General features: G+C 38.0%; 1 protein-coding gene across 10 annotated transcripts in view; it reads right to left on the bottom strand.

The window, feature by feature from the left end:
- Positions 1 to 18,063, bottom strand: part of MAGI1 (membrane associated guanylate kinase, WW and PDZ domain containing 1) — a 680,972-nt gene that overhangs the window by 76,405 nt on the left and 586,504 nt on the right. For all 10 annotated transcript variants that reach the window (XM_025375375.1, XM_025375381.1, XM_025375376.1 and 7 more), the window contains 5 exons: positions 15,067 to 15,124; positions 11,901 to 12,031; positions 9,178 to 9,270; positions 2,919 to 3,101; positions 1,739 to 2,359 (listed from right to left, as the gene is read on the bottom strand). In XM_025375375.1, the coding sequence (XP_025231160.1) occupies positions 1,739 to 2,359; positions 2,919 to 3,101; positions 9,178 to 9,270; positions 11,901 to 12,031; positions 15,067 to 15,124 (1,086 nt within the window). The remainder of the gene's footprint in view (positions 1 to 1,738; positions 2,360 to 2,918; positions 3,102 to 9,177; positions 9,271 to 11,900; positions 12,032 to 15,066; positions 15,125 to 18,063) is intronic.

The following is an 18,063-nucleotide window of genomic DNA, read 5'->3' as shown; positions in this document are numbered from 1 at the left end:
TATAAGTGCCAGGTTTCACCATCACCATCATCATTATTGTCATAATCGTTCTTATACCCAAGTCATTTCCCACTACATACATCTTGGCTACTGTTTAAAACCAGTTCTCTGGGCAGTCAAGTGATCTAGGTACAAGAAGGGACTTGAAAATTAGTTAGTGGAAACGACATTTAGAAAAATAAAATTTGCACAGTGCCTTTTGTAACTGCCTAAGCCAGGCTCATTGAGCATTTCAATTCACATACATAGGTGCTCTGTATTTTGGGTTTCCTTCAAATGACCCCAGCCATTCTGATCGCAGAACACACAGATTCATGAAAACATGAGAATCGGGCTGCTGTGACACAAATGAACTCCTCAGTTGCAACAAACCAAAAGGAAATAAAAGTATGGTTCTTGATCTCTTTTCAAAAGGCCTGAATATGTTGTTCATGAAACAAATCATGGTGACAAGGATCAGGGAAACAGCCATCCTCAGGCCCACTGTGTGAAACTATCAGTCACGACTAATCACATATATGTACGTATTCCAAGAGCAAGGCATTTCAATATGGTGGAAAATATTGCTCAGTGTGAGGTCCTGTGTTTTCTGGTGAAGCAGAGGGTGGGATGTGGACTCAAGGAGAAAGGAGGAAGTTTAATGCCTCAAGATTTAGAATAACCCAGATCTCTGAGATCCTCAACTACTTCATTAAAATGTGAGCATGTTGAGGGAAGTGTTTAATATGATTAGCAGACCTCTTGTTTCTGCCTAATAGAAATAATCACACACCTATTCACTTAATACCTATTCATTCATAAATACCTAAAAGGAGTCAGGTGTTGTGTTAAATGCTGGGGACTACAGCTGTCCACATGCATATACGGGCCCTAGCTTTATGGAAATTTATATTCTCATGAAAGACAAATACTGAAAAATAAATAAAAGCATGAAATAATGCCTTGTGCTAAAAAGGTGATGATGATCAAGGTTACGAAGAAACGTGATCAAGATTATATGGAAGTGTTGGGAGCTACTTTAGAAAAAGTGATGGGAGAAGCCCTCTCTCAGAAGGAGACCTAAATGAGACTGAGCCAGCTGGGAAGAGCTGGGAAAGGACCATTCCAGGTAGAGGGGACAGTAAGTACAAAGGGCCTGAGGCAAGAAAAGGCTTGAAGCATTAAAGGAGTTCCATATAAGCAGCCAGTGTGGATAAAGCACCATCAGATGGAGGAGAGGAACATGAGACAAGTTTCGAGGAGTGATCACAGCCACATTTTGCAGGCTATGCAGGCTAAGTTCAGGAGGCTTAAAGGATACAGGCTATTATTACTATTTTTTATTTAAAGAACACTTTTTAGAGAATGGGGTCTTACTATGTTGCCCAGTCTGGACTCACATGCCTGGGCTCAAGTGATCTTCCCATCTCAGCCTCTCAAGCAGCCAGGACTACAGGTAGGTACCACCACACCCAAGTTAGGTTTTTAAAATCTTAACGTTTTAAAAAGGCATAATCTGATTTCTGTTTTAAAGTACCACTCTAACTGCATATGTCTGTCATAATGTATAAACCATAATTTTTATGCGAAAGAGGTTAGTATTTGGAGAAATCAGTAGGCATTTTGAAGCATTTAAATAAAAACGAACTTAAAGGAATACACATTTAAAAAGCCCCCAGTGGTCATCTGAAGATGAGTAAGTTAAGCAATGAATTTGGGACTAAAAAAAAAATTCAAAGAACAAAACAAACCTACTTACCTCCTCGTTGCACCAACAATGTGACCTCACTTCCCTTAGGACACTCAACCAGCATATCCACCACTTGGTTGTGAGTTAGGGCCTGCACGTTCTTCTTATTAACTTCCACTATGAGATCCCCTTCTTTCAGGCCTCGGCACCTTGGGCTGTCAACAATCTGTTTCACTCTTTGGCCACCCCCACCAGGACTGTCTGCGATAGTAAAACCAAAGCCCATTGGCCCTTTGACAATATGAACAGTTATGAGTTCTGGCTGAGTGGCTATGGAGGAAGCCAAAGAAACAGTGTCATTAGGATAACCATGCGAACTATTTGAAGTCACATCCGCTGGGCTGCTTGGCCGGGCATCCTTCATGCCATTGACTTTGCCTGTTTTACTACTGTGGCTAGCTGGTGAATCATAGGTCTCTTGCCCATTCACAATAATTGGTTCTTTATCCAAAATAGCTACCGAGGTCACTAAACTTGTATTGGGGTCATCTGGATCAAAAGGCAATGGATAACCTCGGCAGAGTTCAAGGTCCACGCTGGCACCAATGGGGATGGACTGGAAGATCTTCACAACTTGAGCATGTGTGTGTCCCAAAACACAGGTGTCATTCACACTGACAATCACATCCCCTGTAGAAGGCAAGAGTGTGGGGGTTAAGAAAACAGCACCCATAAAATTGCCATCAGTATTATAATATATTCCACTAATATGAAACTGAACTGAAACTGCACATGGGTGTGATACTATAGGGCATAAACTGCTTCTATTACTGATTTTAACAGCTAATAAAGTGTTCTTTCAGCACCTAGTATCTTCCCTGCTAATGAGAATATAATAATCCCTGAAAGAACATTGGAGCTTTCTCCTAAAAAAAAATCTCACTGCAGAAATCCAAGTTTAGATTTCATTTATTTAAATGGGGATCTACATTTTTAGTAACTTATTGCTTTACTGTAGTCACACAGTTTCCCAAAGTTAAAATGACTTCACAGGTTTCAATCTGCCCCAAGGGATGAATTTATATAATGTAGAGACCGGGCTCATTCTCAAGGTGTTTAAAGGTATAAACATGTGCAATCATGACGCTGTCTGGTCTTGCTCAAACCAAACAATGTCATGATTGCACATCTTTATGTTCTGGGTTGGAGTCTCACCACACAGAACACACTAAGGCCATGTGGACGCTACCTGTTTCCATCTTGCCGTCCAATGCAGCAGGACCATCTAGGACCAAACTCTTGATCTGCAGAAACTCATCAGGTTCATCCCCTCCAACTACCGTGAAGCCAAAGCCACGACTGCTTTTCCGCAGCTTTGTGTGAATGAACTTGCCTTTCAACTCAGAAGGGTTTCGTGTAAAAAAGGGTTTGCCTGGATTAAAATAAGAAAAGCATAAGGAATGTCACCATTGGTGAAAAGGAGAATTTAACAAGATTTGAGACAACATATAGATAATTCTTCAAGCTTATGCCCTAGAGCCTTTGGGCACATAGCATCTTAAGAAAGTCCTCTCTTAATCTGAGGAATAAGGATGTTCCTAGGCCCCAATGTTGATGGAAGGAGGTAAAGCACAGAGTATGTCAACTCCAGGGTCCAAAAGCAGCTACAAGAGAGGGATGAAAAATCAACTGAACAAAAACTTTAGTTTTAATCAAACAGAAAATCCAGGCTGAAAATGCACAGATAATACCAGAAAACATATTAGAGTCACAAATAATAATTTGACAAAAATGTAGAATGGCTATTTTCAAAATTATGGGTCAATTCACTTTGAATTGAACTCCAAATTCAACTATTTTTCCTATTTATTTGCACCTTTTATTAAATTTATGAAATAGCCAACACATGTCTACGGCTAAGATTTACTGTTTAAAACAAGTTTAGGATATTTGTTTAAAAAACACAAACCAAAAAACAAAGAAACCTCACCAAAAAAAAAAAAAAAAATCCCTAAACTAAGTAGTTACTAACAGTAGCCATACAGCTCCGAATTCAGCTGTCTTATTTAAAATAAGTTAGGCTGGTCGTGGTTGCTCATGCCTGTAATCCTAGTACTTTGGGAGGCTGAGTCAGGTGGACCACTGAGGTCAGGAGTTCGAGACCCAGCTGGCCAACATGGTGAAATCCCGTTTCTACTTTAAAAAAAAAAAAAAAGAAAAGAAAAAAATATATATATATATTAGCCAGATGAGGTGGCGGATGCCTGTAATTCCAGCTACTTGGGAGGCTGAGGCAGGAGAATCACTTGAACCCAGGAGGTAGAGGTTGCAGTGAGCTGAGATCATGCCATTGCACTCCAGCCTGGGCAACAAGAGTGAAACTCTGTCTCAAAAAAATAATAAAAATAAAAATAAAATAAATGTACAGATAGAGATATAGCTAAATTACTCCCAAACATGTTACCTAAGGTTTTATTATGTTTTCTTGACACATTCACAAATAACATTTTGAACATAAACCAAAACGTTTTCTTTTGGGTTTTACTAGGCACTTCTCTGTAATCGAGAAACTTATTGGAACTTCTCTGATTATCCCAAGTAGTAGACCTAATTTCATGAGCAGCTTCTTTCATCTCTTCTAACTGTACTTACTTCTTATACCCTGTTCTTGCCACACACAGCTTCTCCATCTGCCCTGTTTCTTTTCTATTAAAAATGTTATCCAAAACAAAAAGAGAGAGAGAAAGAGGGAGAAATTAGTTCCCTACACCCCTTCACTAGGAGCCTGGCACCTAGGAAAGAAAGTTATTTTTGGTTAGTTATATCTAAAAGGGCTTAAAAGGTCTCTGGGCATGCATACAATTTTTAATTGCATATTTTAAAAGTTTCTGGCTCCTGCAAAGAAGGCTCTTTTAAATGGCCGGCAATCGGAGGTCCTTTCGCTAACCTGCTCTCTAGCACAGTCCTAAAGCTTATTGGAAGCCTGACAAACTACAGCCCTGTCACAGTGGCTAAAGAAAGGCAGGACTTAGAAGGATTCGCCAGGCAAAGTCATCCGCTAAGGCATCGGGAGGGTGGTGTCACTTGTACTAAGAGCTTTGGGGAGACAGCTGCCAAGATAATTATCAGATGGAAATCGAGGTGAGGTAAGATAACCCCCAAAGTTTACTTTAGGGGGAGGAGGGTGAGTGGCCTACACTCTTGCAGCAGGTGCTGCTAGGGCATTCCAGGCGCCCTGAAGGGAAACACATTTCAGTTACGCAGAGACATCATCAACAGCCATTACTTTCGCAGCAAGACCTTCCCTAACCACCTTGCTAAAAATTGCAGCACCTCCAACATACATTCCCAATCCCTTTTCCCTGCTTTAGTTTTGTCCTTAGCATTGACCACCTTCCAACAGAATATACATCTTACTTACTGTTTTGGTTTTCTTACTATCCCCCACTCCCATGCATGAGGGGCATTGATACGCAGGTACATAAAACCACTAGAATGTTAGCTCTATGAGGATTTTTGTATTTATATCCAGTATCTAGAATATTGTCTGGTACATTTTACGTGCTCCAAAAATGTTTGTTGAGTGAGTGAATGAACAAATAAAAGCACATAGAAATGATATTTAACATGTCTTTGAGAAGGCTGAAAAGAGGTGTTTGGGTGTTGGAGCTTTTCACTCTTATTATAGGCTATGTTAGAAAATGTGAAAATGTGCCTGGCAGTTTATCTAATTAAAAAAAATACATTAACATATTTTGTGCTGAGAATGTTAACTTAATAAAGACAAGAGCAGAGCTTTGAAATTATACAACTGACTTCCTTTTCCAATGTTTAACAAGGGAGGGAAGATCAGAGGGTTTCACATTTATGCACATTTTATTCCTTTTTACATAGGGGTGGATCATTAGTTAATGCAGCTTTTGGAAAGAAATGCTTTTCACCCCACAAGCAGTGGAATTTGGAGCTCTCAGCTGCAGCCCTGTGGTACATGTAATTTTCTAATATCCTAACCTCTGTTTACCAGTCACCAGTGGTAAGGCTTGGTTGTGTCTTACCTAGGGAAAATCACCTGGGTAGCTTTTTAAAATGTACCTATTTTCAGCTCCTTCCTTAGACTCACTGATCAGGATGTTCTGGGTCTTGCCCCGAAACTCTGCACCTGAATGAACCTTAGGTGCATGTTTCCCTGCCAGGCTGAGGGGAGGGGAAAGAAATGTCACTTCTTGACACTACTGTTTAAATACCCTAGACCAGTACTGTCTAATGGCACTTTCTGTGATGATGGAAATGTTCTGTGTCTGCACTGTCCAACATGGCAGCCACTAGTCACATATAGCCACTGAGCCCTTGAAATATGGCTAGTGAGACTGAAAAACTGATTTTGTTTTATTTTTTAACTGTAATTTATTTAAATTTAAATGGCAACATGTAACCAGCGGCTTCCATACTGAACAACATAGATTTAGACTACACAAATGAGGTATCACACAAAAACCAAAACAGCCAAAAACCTTTCAACCAGAAGTTAAACTATTCCTCATGAATAGTGTTCAAATCTGTGCTCTGCTACTTAGTGGCTATATGGCCTTGGGCAAGTTACTAAACCTCTCTGCCAGAGTATCACAGACATAAATGGAGGTAATGATGATACCTATTTCACACGATAGTTGTGAGAAACAACCATGGCAGATAATGTAGGTAAAGTGCCTAAGAAGGTACTTGGCACATAATTAAGAGCTCAATAAATGAGTTATTGTTTTGAATGTGGTGGTGGTAAAGTGAGTGTGGTAGAGGGGTAGCTGCAAAAATCTCTCCCCAAGCATAAGCTTGAAGCTAGAGAGTTTTCATAAGAGCAAATCTCCAAATTATCACTTGCTGGGATTAGAAGTACACCCTTGATCAGGGGAGAATTTAGTTGGCCTGTGAACTTGGCAAAATTACTACAAAACAATCTAACCAAATTAGCTATATGGCTTCTTCCTGACAGTCTGTCAACGCTAGATACTGCCCAAGATTAAACACTAGATGGCTAATCAAGACACTTAACCAGTAGGCAGGTAACCCAGACTTATAACCAATGAGGCTTAAGTCTAGGTTAATGTTTATTGAAATCACAACTTGGAGTCAAATGGTATGGATTTTAACTGGTTTCTTTGGTATCAGTTATATTCCAAAGATTATAAAGGTGCTTGAAAGGTGTGGATCAACAGAGAGACTACACAGTAGAAGGGTTGTAAGAATAAATGAGTCAATCCCAAGGAAAGTTCAATGAGCTTGAACATTCCCAGACACTGTTGAAAGGTATTTAGAAGTGGGGCCTTTGGGAGGTGATTATACCATGAGAGTGGAGCCCACATAATGGGCTTATTCTTATAAGAAGAGGAAGAGGACTAGTCCTTTCTCTCTCTACTCTGCACCACGCGAGGACACAGTGAGAAAATGGCCGTCTGTAAACCAGGAAGGGACCCTCATTGGACATTGGCTCTGCCAGCACTTTGATCTTCGACTTCCGACTCTCCAGAACTGATAGATAAATGTTCGTTGTTTACACCACCTAGTCTATGGCAACTTGTTATAGAAGCCTGAACGAAGGCACCAGTGGATGTCTTAGTCAATCATTAGATGACTAAGGAAATAAGGAAGAGATATAAGGAAGTAAGGAAGAAGAGAAAAAAAGAAAAAGAAAAAAAGGTTGAGTGAAAGAAAAGAAAGAATCTGAGATGAAGTGTCTAATACAGATAAATACCATCTCAATTCTTAGTTGGTGCACTAAGCATTTGGCACCCAGAACCTGAACCTTTATAGCTTTAATTTACTTAATTTCTAAGATAGTTATGTAAGAAAGTCTGGTTGGCTATTCTATATGTATATGTGGATGGATGGATAGATGGATGGATACTGTTTCACTCAATAATGTCATGAGAAATAGATACCAACGGATTATGCCTTGTTTGGGATTATCTCACAGTGAAAAAACAAAAAACAGAGAACCACAGTCTCTTGTCTCCATAGGATTTAAAGTCTAATGAGGAAACTATTTTTAAATAATAGCACATAAATGATCACTAGTTACAACGGTTAAATTTCATAAATGTGAAGTACAGGATGGTTAAGAGTAAACATGGTAGGGGAATCTAGCAAAGACCTGAGGTGAACAGGAGTTAGCAGAGTAAGAAGTAGGAGGAAAAGAAAACTGCAAATAGAAGGAACAGCCTCTGCAAAGGCTCAGAAGCGGTCCACAGTTTTGCTAGTTAAAAGAACTGAAAGGAGGCTAACTTACTGTGAGAGAGGGGAAGGTAAGAAGGCATGAGCCGACAGAAGGAATTTTATATTTACAAAAAAACCCACAAAACTGAGGAATCCACAGTCATACTGATATTAATCAACATATTATCTACTATATCCTATCTTTATTAAAGCCATTATCACCATTAAAAAGTATATTCATGCCTGAAATTATTTTACATAAATTGATATTAATTCTAATCTCATGACAATGTCAGCTAGCAGAGAAACAATTTCTTTCTTATGAAAATTATAAGGAAGGAATTAAAATTTTAAAAATGAATTATTCTACTTATCATTTTATATCTAACACAATTAAATCTCTTTTAAAATGCAGAAAGGAAGGAAAATTTTATAGTATTTTTATTGCTTCTGTACCACAAACATTCCCCAACTCTGTCAAATATGATGCTTGTTTAAAAGAAAAAGAAAACTAAACACAAATATTTTCTATAATTTAAGAGTAATGAGGCCTGAAAGTTGCAAGGTTCTGGAACTTCCAATTTTCAAGAATAATCCTCTATAAAGGCCTCATCCTATGTGTGAATGTAAACAAACAAGATACATTGAAACGTTGTAAACATGCATAAATACCAAAACTGCAGCAAGAATAGGGAATGAGAACTGAAAACACAATATCAAACCATTTGCATTTATAGGAAAGTCTTAGACAAAACCTAATATGTTGGCTAGAATCTTGAAATATCTAATGCTGAGTTTCAGATTTATCTTTTTTAACATACTATTAAATATCTGTGATCTCTAAATCAGTGATTCCTATCTCTGGGATGGGTTTGCTCCCCAGAGACATCTGACAATGTCTGGGGACAATTTCCTTGTCACAGTGAGAGGTGGGCTGTGTGCTACTGGCATCTAGTGGCCAGGGGACATCTCACAATGCCCAGGACAGCCCCACACAACAAAGATTTACTTACCCCAAAATGGCAATGGTGCTGACATTGAGAAACGTTGGTTTGAATGATCATTTAACAAGTAGTCTTTATTTTTAAAATATTACAAATAGTTGGAAAAAAATTATTCAGGAAGATTCCTAATTTTTCTTGACAAGTCTAACAATACATTTATCATTGCTTTTATTATTTATGGTTTTCACTATCAAAGGAATGACTTGGGGGTTACAAGATTGCACTTTTTAAAATACCTTTAAAAAAAATAGATTTTGAGCTAAAACCATAACACAATTAGAAAAACAAGTACTTTACCCTGAAGTGGAGCTTCTCTGGCTGGCTCTGGATTGCTTGGCGGGTGGTTTGGAATAACAGGAGGCACAAGGGCTGAGTGATCTTCTGTCCATTCTATGAAAAAGAAAAGAAAGTTTCCTATTTTTCCTTCAAATGGCTCATTGACTTCTTTATGATTCCCCTTATTATTAATAATATCCAAAGCAATAAACCAAGGGCAGATAGCTTAGATTAAAAAGAAGTTGTTATCTGACCTCACTGTATGAAGCTCTTTTTTTCTTGTCTAAGACGTTTTAAGAAAGAAATATTATGATATAATGAATAAAAACTCCAGTTCTCTCTGGCTGGAAAGTCCAAAGTAACGTCAGTTAAAAACTGTCAGGAAAGATATACAGCCAACTAATGGCATGTGTATAAGGGAGAAATTTCTCTAATGTGATTGAGACATGAGCTGGGCTGCTGAGGCCAGCTTGGCTTAGGTAGGGAGGAAGATGAAGGTAGATTTCAGCAGATTGCTAATAGTGCTCTCTTCTGCTATCTCTGAAATCCAAATGAGACCTATTACAAATATTCCTGGGTCCTAATTGTAATCTTATTCCCCTTGGAAGGCCAGACATAACTCACAGTGAGTGACCCTTGAGATGGCACCCCAGAATCACTTCCAGCTCAGCTAACACTTTCAATTGTACATTCTCATTTGCAAACGGCACTTTCTAACACTACCAAGTTTTATCAGCTCAGGAAAGATACATTACAAAAATTCTTTTTAGACAAAAAATAACAGATGTTGATAAGGATGTGAAGAAAAGGGAATGCTTATACACCGTCAGTGAGAATGTAAATGACTGCACCCTCTACAGAACTACCATACAATCCAGCAATCCCACTACTGGGTATCTACCTGAAGAAAAAGAAATCATTCTATCAAAATGATACCTACACTTGCATGTTTACTGCAGCACTATTCACAATAGCAAAGATACACAATCAACCTAAGTGTCCATCAGTGGATGACTGGATAAAGAAAATGTGGTATGTATGCCATGGAACACTACTCAACCATAAAAAAGAGAATAAAATTATATGTCTTTCCCAGCAACATGAATGGAACTAGAGGCCATTATCTTAAGTGAAACAACTCAGAAACAGAAAGTCAAATATCACATGTCCTCACTTATGAGTGCGAGCTAAATAATGTGTACTCATGGACATGGAGTGTAGAATAAGAGACCATGGCAACTTGGAAGGGTTGGAGGGGGATGGAGGATGATAAACTACTTAATGGGTACAATGTATACTATTTGGGTAATGGCTACACTAAAACTCCACACTTCACCACCACTTAATATACCCATGTGTCAAAAGCTGCATTTGTACCCACTAAATGTATATGAGAAGAGTTCTTTTTAGCTAGAAAAGAGACTAAGGTAGATAACATTTCAATGGGTGAATATACATAGACATACATACCTACTCCCTCTAAACTGTACAGTCCAGGGCAGTGGTTGGCAAACTATGGCCCACTAGCCAATCTGGGGCCAATTCCTGTTTAGATATAGCCTGTGAGCCAAGAATAACTTACATTTTCAAATGGTTGAAAAGTAATAAAAAAGAGAATACTTTGTGACATATGAAAATCACGTGAAGTTCAAATTACAGTGCCCATAAAGCTTTATTTGAACACAGCTACATCTATTCATTTACGTATTGTCTACAGCTATTTGTATACTACAATGGCTGAAGTGAGTAGTTCTAACAGAGACTGACTGTATGAATCACGAAGCCTAAAATATTTATTATCTGGCTATTTACAGAAAAAGTTTGCCAACCTGTAGGCTATGGTTTATATTTATTATATTCAATATTATAGTAACAGAAGCACTACACTTGATATTCTGTTTCATATTCACATATTATATTGAGGAGAGTATTAAGCCTATGATTCCAAAAGATCAGAATGAAAAAGTGGGAAAAGCCAGAGTATCTAGTAATAAACGAATGGCTAAATAAAACAGAGGCATTCATAAAATGGAACATTATGTAACCATTAAAAAGTATAAGCTAAATCTATATTAGCTAACTTTGAAATATGTGCAAGAAATAAAAAGTGAGAAAAGAGGTCTCACATACATACTATATATGTATAAATTATTATAAGATTTTTGTTAAAATATGCATATATGTATATCCCTAGAAAATTTCTGCACAGGGCTTATCTCCAAAAATGGGAAGGGGGCAAGCAGGCGAGAATTTAATGTTCTATACTCCTGAACTGCCCATATTTTTACAAACAGCATGAATTAGTCTGTAATTTTTAAAAAGCACCCCAAACTACCAGCTCTTTCTGATTCTTTGCATGTAATGTTCCTAAAATTAAAAGTTAGTTTCATGCCCAGTAACTCCACTTAAAGTAAAAATGCTAAAAGTGGTTTGGATTTAGCTACCAGTTGCAATGCAAATACTGCGGGGGCGAGAGAACAACTTCCCCAAAGTTCTCTGATCTAACGATGCTCCTTTCTAAATTAAAGGGGAGATTTGGGTGCCTTTGAATTAGGATCTCCACTTTGGCCATCCAGAGGAACATGGAGATGGGGTTCTCTTCCTCCCCACAGGACATTAACTCTTCAGTGTGGCAAGAGAGGACTCAATCATCAAGGCCAGTTCTGACCACACGAGGGTGTCAGCGCTCAGATTTCGCCCCATGCTCCCCTGCTCAAGAAAAAGCCTCGAGGAAAGAGGCCAACCTTCTGTCTGCTGTTGCTGCTGCTGCTGCTGCTGCTGCTGCTGCTGCTGTTGCTGCTGCTGCTGCTCAAGCTGCTTCTTCCGTTTGGCTTCAAGAACTGGGTTCTCATATTGCGTCTTCCTGTTGATGTGGCTGGGGAAGACAGCAAATAGTATTCAGCTTGAAACACTTCATCCCACCAGCAAAATGCCAGTCAGACCAAGTCCCTGGATTCAAACTGAGCAAAGCAGGTGGTCTGAGATGCTAACCCTTGTGTGTTAAAATGCTCAGTTAGAAAGAGGAAATAAAAATGAAAAGTTTCCATTACTGACTGCTTATATGCACTAAGCACTGGCTACTAGTTTTATATGCATTTTATTTAAAACTCCTCAGTAAATGCCAGGAGGTAAGTCCTATTTTTATTCATATCTTATGAATAAGGAAAGTAAGTGTCTGGGCAGTTAAATAATTCATCTAGCATAATATAGCTAGTAAGCAGTAAACAGGCATGCAAGCTCAGGGTTTTCTGCTTTCAAATCCCAGGATTTTAACCACTGACCCCCTTCCAAATGTCCAAGATACCACCTGACAGGGGAAGCTGCTTTAATTCAACAAGAAGTAGATTAAGGAATTATTGAAAAATAAGATTAACGTGGCTGTGTGACACTGTCTATAACATACAATGCCAGAACTGCTGTGTCTACAGTAGGGTTCACAGAAGCATAAGCATTCATCCAAACAATGAAGTTAAACAAAGAACTCGACTCACATCTGTTAACTATTTTGATCACTAAACATGGAGGCACAATTAAAAGTACAGGCCTTAGGCAGAGAGACTCCAAATAAAGTTAACTAAGTAGACGTGATGTGCTCAAAATGACAAAGATCCAAACACTTAGATGGCTACAAAACTAATTAGGCCCTGCATGGCAAAATGAAAAATACACACACACATACACACACCTCTATATATGCATACATAGACAAATTTTTTTTGCTATGGCCTTATTTAGTGTATGTACACGTATGTGTGTGTGTATACATATATACATATGCATACACGCGTGTATACATATATACATATGTATATATATGTATATACACACACACACACGTATGAGGTCAGGAGTTTGAGGCCAGCCTGGCCTACATGGTGAAACCCCATCTCTATTAAAAATACAAAAATTAGCCGGGTATGGTGGCACACGCCACCATATATGTGTGTGTATGTGTGTGTGTATATATATGTATGTATACACATACACACCATATATATGTATATATACACACATATATACACCATATATATACACACACAACGTAAGCATATACATATATGTTTTTCTTTCTTTTTTTTTTTTTTTTTTGAGACAGAGTCTCTCTCTGTCACCCAGGCTGGAGTGCAGTGGTGCGATCTTGGCTCGCTGCAACTTCTGCCTCCCAGGTTCAAGCGATTCTCCTGCCTCAGCCTCCCAAGTAGCTGAGATTACAAGCGTGCATCACCATACCTGGCTAATTTTTGTATTTTCAGTAGAAATGGGGTTTCTCTATGCAGGCCAGGCGGGTCTTGAACTCCTGACCTCAAGTGATCCACGTCCTCTGGCCTCCCAAAATGCTGGGATTACAGGCATGAGCCACCATGCCCGGACTTATTTTTCTTAATTCAAAATAATAGTTTATTAGAAGTTTAGAAGCATACTATTATGATTATTTGGAACTCCTAAGTTTTTTTAAAAAGCTAGGCTTTATTTTTTTAAGCAGGCTTATCAATAGAATGGATAGACTGATTGCTCTTAATTTCTATTAAAGGCCTACATGTTTATTTCCTAATTCTTGCAGCAATTTCATTCTAAGAAATGGTCTATCATTAACAGGCACATAAGTCTGAAAAGACACAGGGAGAACTCCATGGTAAGATAACAACTTGCGTCTTCACCCATCAAAGCTTTTGTCATCTGTTCCTGCTCTCTCTTAATGCATAAACTAGTTGAGGGACAATTCAAAATGAGCTTCATATAGTAAAAACCCCACAGTACATCTGTGAGAAAGATGATCTTTGGGGCACACAACAGAAATTTATTTTCTGAGGGTCAGAGGGACAGCCAAGTTTGCCTCTCCGATGCCCCATATTACCAATCCCTCTTGTCAGGCAAAGTGGAGGTGAAACTTAGTATTGGCCAAGGACACTTGCTATATTGAACTCATAATTTTTACAATAAGATGCTGGGCATCTATTTTATGGCCTGGCACTTTTTTGGTCTTATGTTCTTATCACCAGGGTATTATACAAATGACTTTTCATCACCAGCAGCAAAAAGGAAAGAAAATATGATAGTTACATCTTCAGTGTGGCAGGTAGGATTATGTTTCTACAACATTTATATGGCATTCGCTTCTTTTGAAGGAACTTTTATTTGTTACCTCTCATTTTTCTCAGAGGAAGTTATATAATACAAAGCTTTTTTAAAATTTTTATTTATTTATTTATTTTTTTCAATGGCCTAACCTTTGGTTTCTTTTAGTATCATCCTATCAATCAATAGTTTTGATGAAAGGAAAAAGTGGGAGCCCAATGCTAGAATAAGGCACACAATAAAGAAGTCACGAGGGTTTTAGACTTTTAAAAATGGGAAACAAGAACCTCAGGCAAGAGAGAAACAAAGAAACACACAAGGTCTGCATCCTAGGCTAGTTCTCCCTTTCCTCCTCAATCCTGGCAACATTTCATAAATTACCTGGCTGAACCTTTTGGAATGTATGAATGAATAAAGAAGCAATCGCTAAGGAGTTCAGATCTGGGCAGAGCAAAAAGTAGACAAATCAGATACTCCTTGTAAAGATAAACAATCCCTCTTCATCTGGTCTACTGAATCCCGGCTTTTCTCATTCATTCATTCAACTAATACTCATTAAGTACCTGCCATATGCCAGGACCATGTTGGGCCTTTGTGATGCAGTGGTGAACAAAAGACATGGATCCTGCCCATGTGAATTTAATAATATGATTTGCTATTTTCAGATTTATTGAATATTTTCTCATTCATTAAAATATGCATACATATTTTCATCATAAAATTAACATTGTTAATTGATTTGTGCCTTTTAATGATGTCAGGCTGTACTTAACACAAATGTACATAATTATAGAGAGGTATAAACTAATGTGTGGATTGTGAATGGGCACTTACTCTACATAGTAGACACCATAGACAGGGTCTTCAATCTTTTCCCAACCAGCAGGCAGTTCTGAAAAATAAAAGAACATTTACGGCAAGAAGAGCATATTACTGAAGAGCCTGGGTATTTTCAACAACTGAGTTAGGCAAAAAGAGAAAGACTCATAAAAATGCTTTAAATCCAATTAAAACTGTATATCCTAACCAAAAAAAAAAAGTATCTATTATTTTATCAGTGTATTTTTCTACATGAAGAGCAATTCTTCATCTACTGACTGGTATTTAATGCAAGAAAATAAAATTTAATAAAATGCAGCCCCGGATGCCTTTATTCTAAATCACTATTAAATTAGATTTTAATGAAAATATAGGTTAAACTTGCCTTGAATGCATAGTTCCTATCTTAAATGTTCACAGTTTTCTCATTTTGTTTCTAGGCCATCTTATTACACAAGCAAAAATGGATGAAAATTAATGTTTCATTTTCAGTACAGTAGTGTTGCTTTGCTCTCCTTGAAATAAAATAAAATCTGCATCTTATTTTCTCCTTGTTCCTAATGAAAATGTAGTCGGGTTTTTTAACTGCACACATCTATCACTCAATTGCTATCTCTAGGCTGTCCCATCGTTTCCAGCACTTAACCTGTGAAAGCAGTAACACAGCTCCTGATCCCGGAAAGCTCATTATCTAAGGTGGACGATTTTATTTCTTTAAATGTGGTGGTACCATCACACTAGGGGATGTATGTGCCTTTCTGAAAACTCAACCACGCTCTACAGAACTTCCTAAGGTTTCATATCAAAGGCCAAAACTTTATTAAACAGGTAATAGTTCTGTCTGAACAGGAATCTGTTGTGGAAAGGCCCACTGCACCACATTATTTTACTTGGTGAAAGAAGGGACTAGATTGTGTTTTTTTGTCATTAAACAACCCTTTCAGGTAGAACAACAGTTATTCAACTTAATTTTAAAGCTTCCCTGATATGTAGTCAAGGCAAACTTACGTAATACCACACTCTAAAGTGAATAATTAGTCCTAGAAGTAGGTATTAAGACCAACTTTGATAGAATACTACAGACTTGAAATATTTGAAATAGATTTTTGTTTAATTCAAGGAATCATGTGGTCACTAATTTAAATAATGATCATGTCATCAGGGCAGAAGGCTTACATATGCTACAAACAGTTCCAGACTGAGGTGGAGCCATGCACATGCACACAAACTTATACAGACTAATTACTTAAAGTTTATGTTTTGTTCAGATTTGGCTGCACATCAAGAGACATTAATTTCATGGTTTTTGCTCCACATGTTACTTGTTTGCAAACAAAGAGACAGGTTTTCCCCTCTTTTCTTCTAAATTAAAAAGAAAAAACATTTAGCAGGTTTTAAAGAAGTCTTTGACTTGTAGGACACATAAGCTACTAAAATGCAAGACAGGTCCAATTTGCAGATGTTGATACAACTTGGCATTTTTATATACTGAGTCTTGCGGACCGATGCAAATTAAATGCCTGGGAAATGCTTTCCCCTTACAAAGCTGGAAATTACCATTTAAATGAAAATGAACCAGGAAAATATTTCCAAAGAGTTGGGAAATCGAAGATTAAAAAAATGCAAATTGGTGCACAGTCATACATTTATACAGGGCAGAAGGGTGGGTGGGTGTGAGGAGACTGCATTAAGTTCCACAGAAACACCATCTCTTTTCAAAATCTGCAACCTGAAATATGTGGCCTGATTATCTTTAGATAAAACAGGGGAAATATTAAGCTTTCAAGTTACTCAATTATTAATTTGACAAACATTTGTTGAATGCCTACTGTTTGCCTGAGGGTATGTTAGGCATCAGGGACACGAAGACAAACGCCAAGTGCATCATCTAAGCAGAAAATTCAGCCACGTGGTATGTGCTTTGATGGAGATCCGAGGAGAGTACTAGAAAAGAAGGTACTCGTGACTTCTTTCCTAGTGCCTAGTCAACAACTTAATATTCTAGAGTTGAAAAATGGGGCCAGTCAACTAGCATCTCTGGACACTCGTCAGTTTAAACACATCTTTTGGAACAGATGAGCAAACTCCAGAAACTGAAAAGATAGTTTCTCACTTCCAATGTGGTGATTAACTTAATCATAGAAATTAGTCTCCTAATGCTTAAAATAGAAATGGGTCATCGATTTTAAATAGGAAGATGTTTGTCCTAGAATTTGCCATTTGGTTCTAAAAAACTGAAAAAGGTAGAAAATATTTAAGTCCAGAAAATAATGACATTATAATTTTTTAAGCAAACACTCTAAAGACTCTTAAAAAGGAATCCTCATATGACTAACCACAGTCAGGGAGCAGATGAGACTGCACAACCTATCACAGAGATTTCAGGTGGCTAAGATCCTTCTGGCATTGCCCACATATAAGATTGAGCTTTAGTTCTTTCATTTAGGCCTACTACTCTGTGGCTTTGGGCTACTTACTTAACATCTCTGAACCATATCTTTCTCCTGGGTTTACCTCAAAAGTCAGTAGTGGATTAAACAAGGATACTTCTAAACACTTAGCACAGTTCCTGGTACATAGAAAGTGCCCACAAATCGCAGCTGCTCCAGGAAAGCACAAAAGGAGTAAGACAGATGTCTGTGGCCTGTGTACTTGCTACTCCTGCCTCTGAAAATCTCATGCTGCACTATTTTGTCTTCACAGAGCAAATATTGAGCAAAGGTTCTAATTTCTTTTCAAAGAGATTTGTCTGTGTATAGATTGAAAATCATGTTCAAAACCAGAGATACATTTCAAAACTGTGACTTAGTTTTGGTTGGGAGAAGAACTTATTTTCTTGGCTCTATCCCCCCTAGTTGGTTTCACCATACGAACACCCTATAATTCCAAAAGAAGGTTCTGCAGGTGCTTTTTAATTCTGGGGAGATGTCTGCAGAGGACGTGATAAATTCTGCAAACCAAAGTACATAATGGAGCAACTGACCCAGCTCAAACAACAGAGTTCAGAAATGA

The sequence above is a fragment of the Theropithecus gelada genome, chromosome 2 (assembly GCF_003255815.1).
Source record: "Theropithecus gelada isolate Dixy chromosome 2, Tgel_1.0, whole genome shotgun sequence".
In the NCBI taxonomy this organism is placed as follows: Eukaryota; Metazoa; Chordata; class Mammalia; order Primates; family Cercopithecidae; genus Theropithecus; species Theropithecus gelada.
Note: the sequence above shows the minus strand (reverse complement) of the source record. Positions and strands in the feature narration are given on the sequence as shown.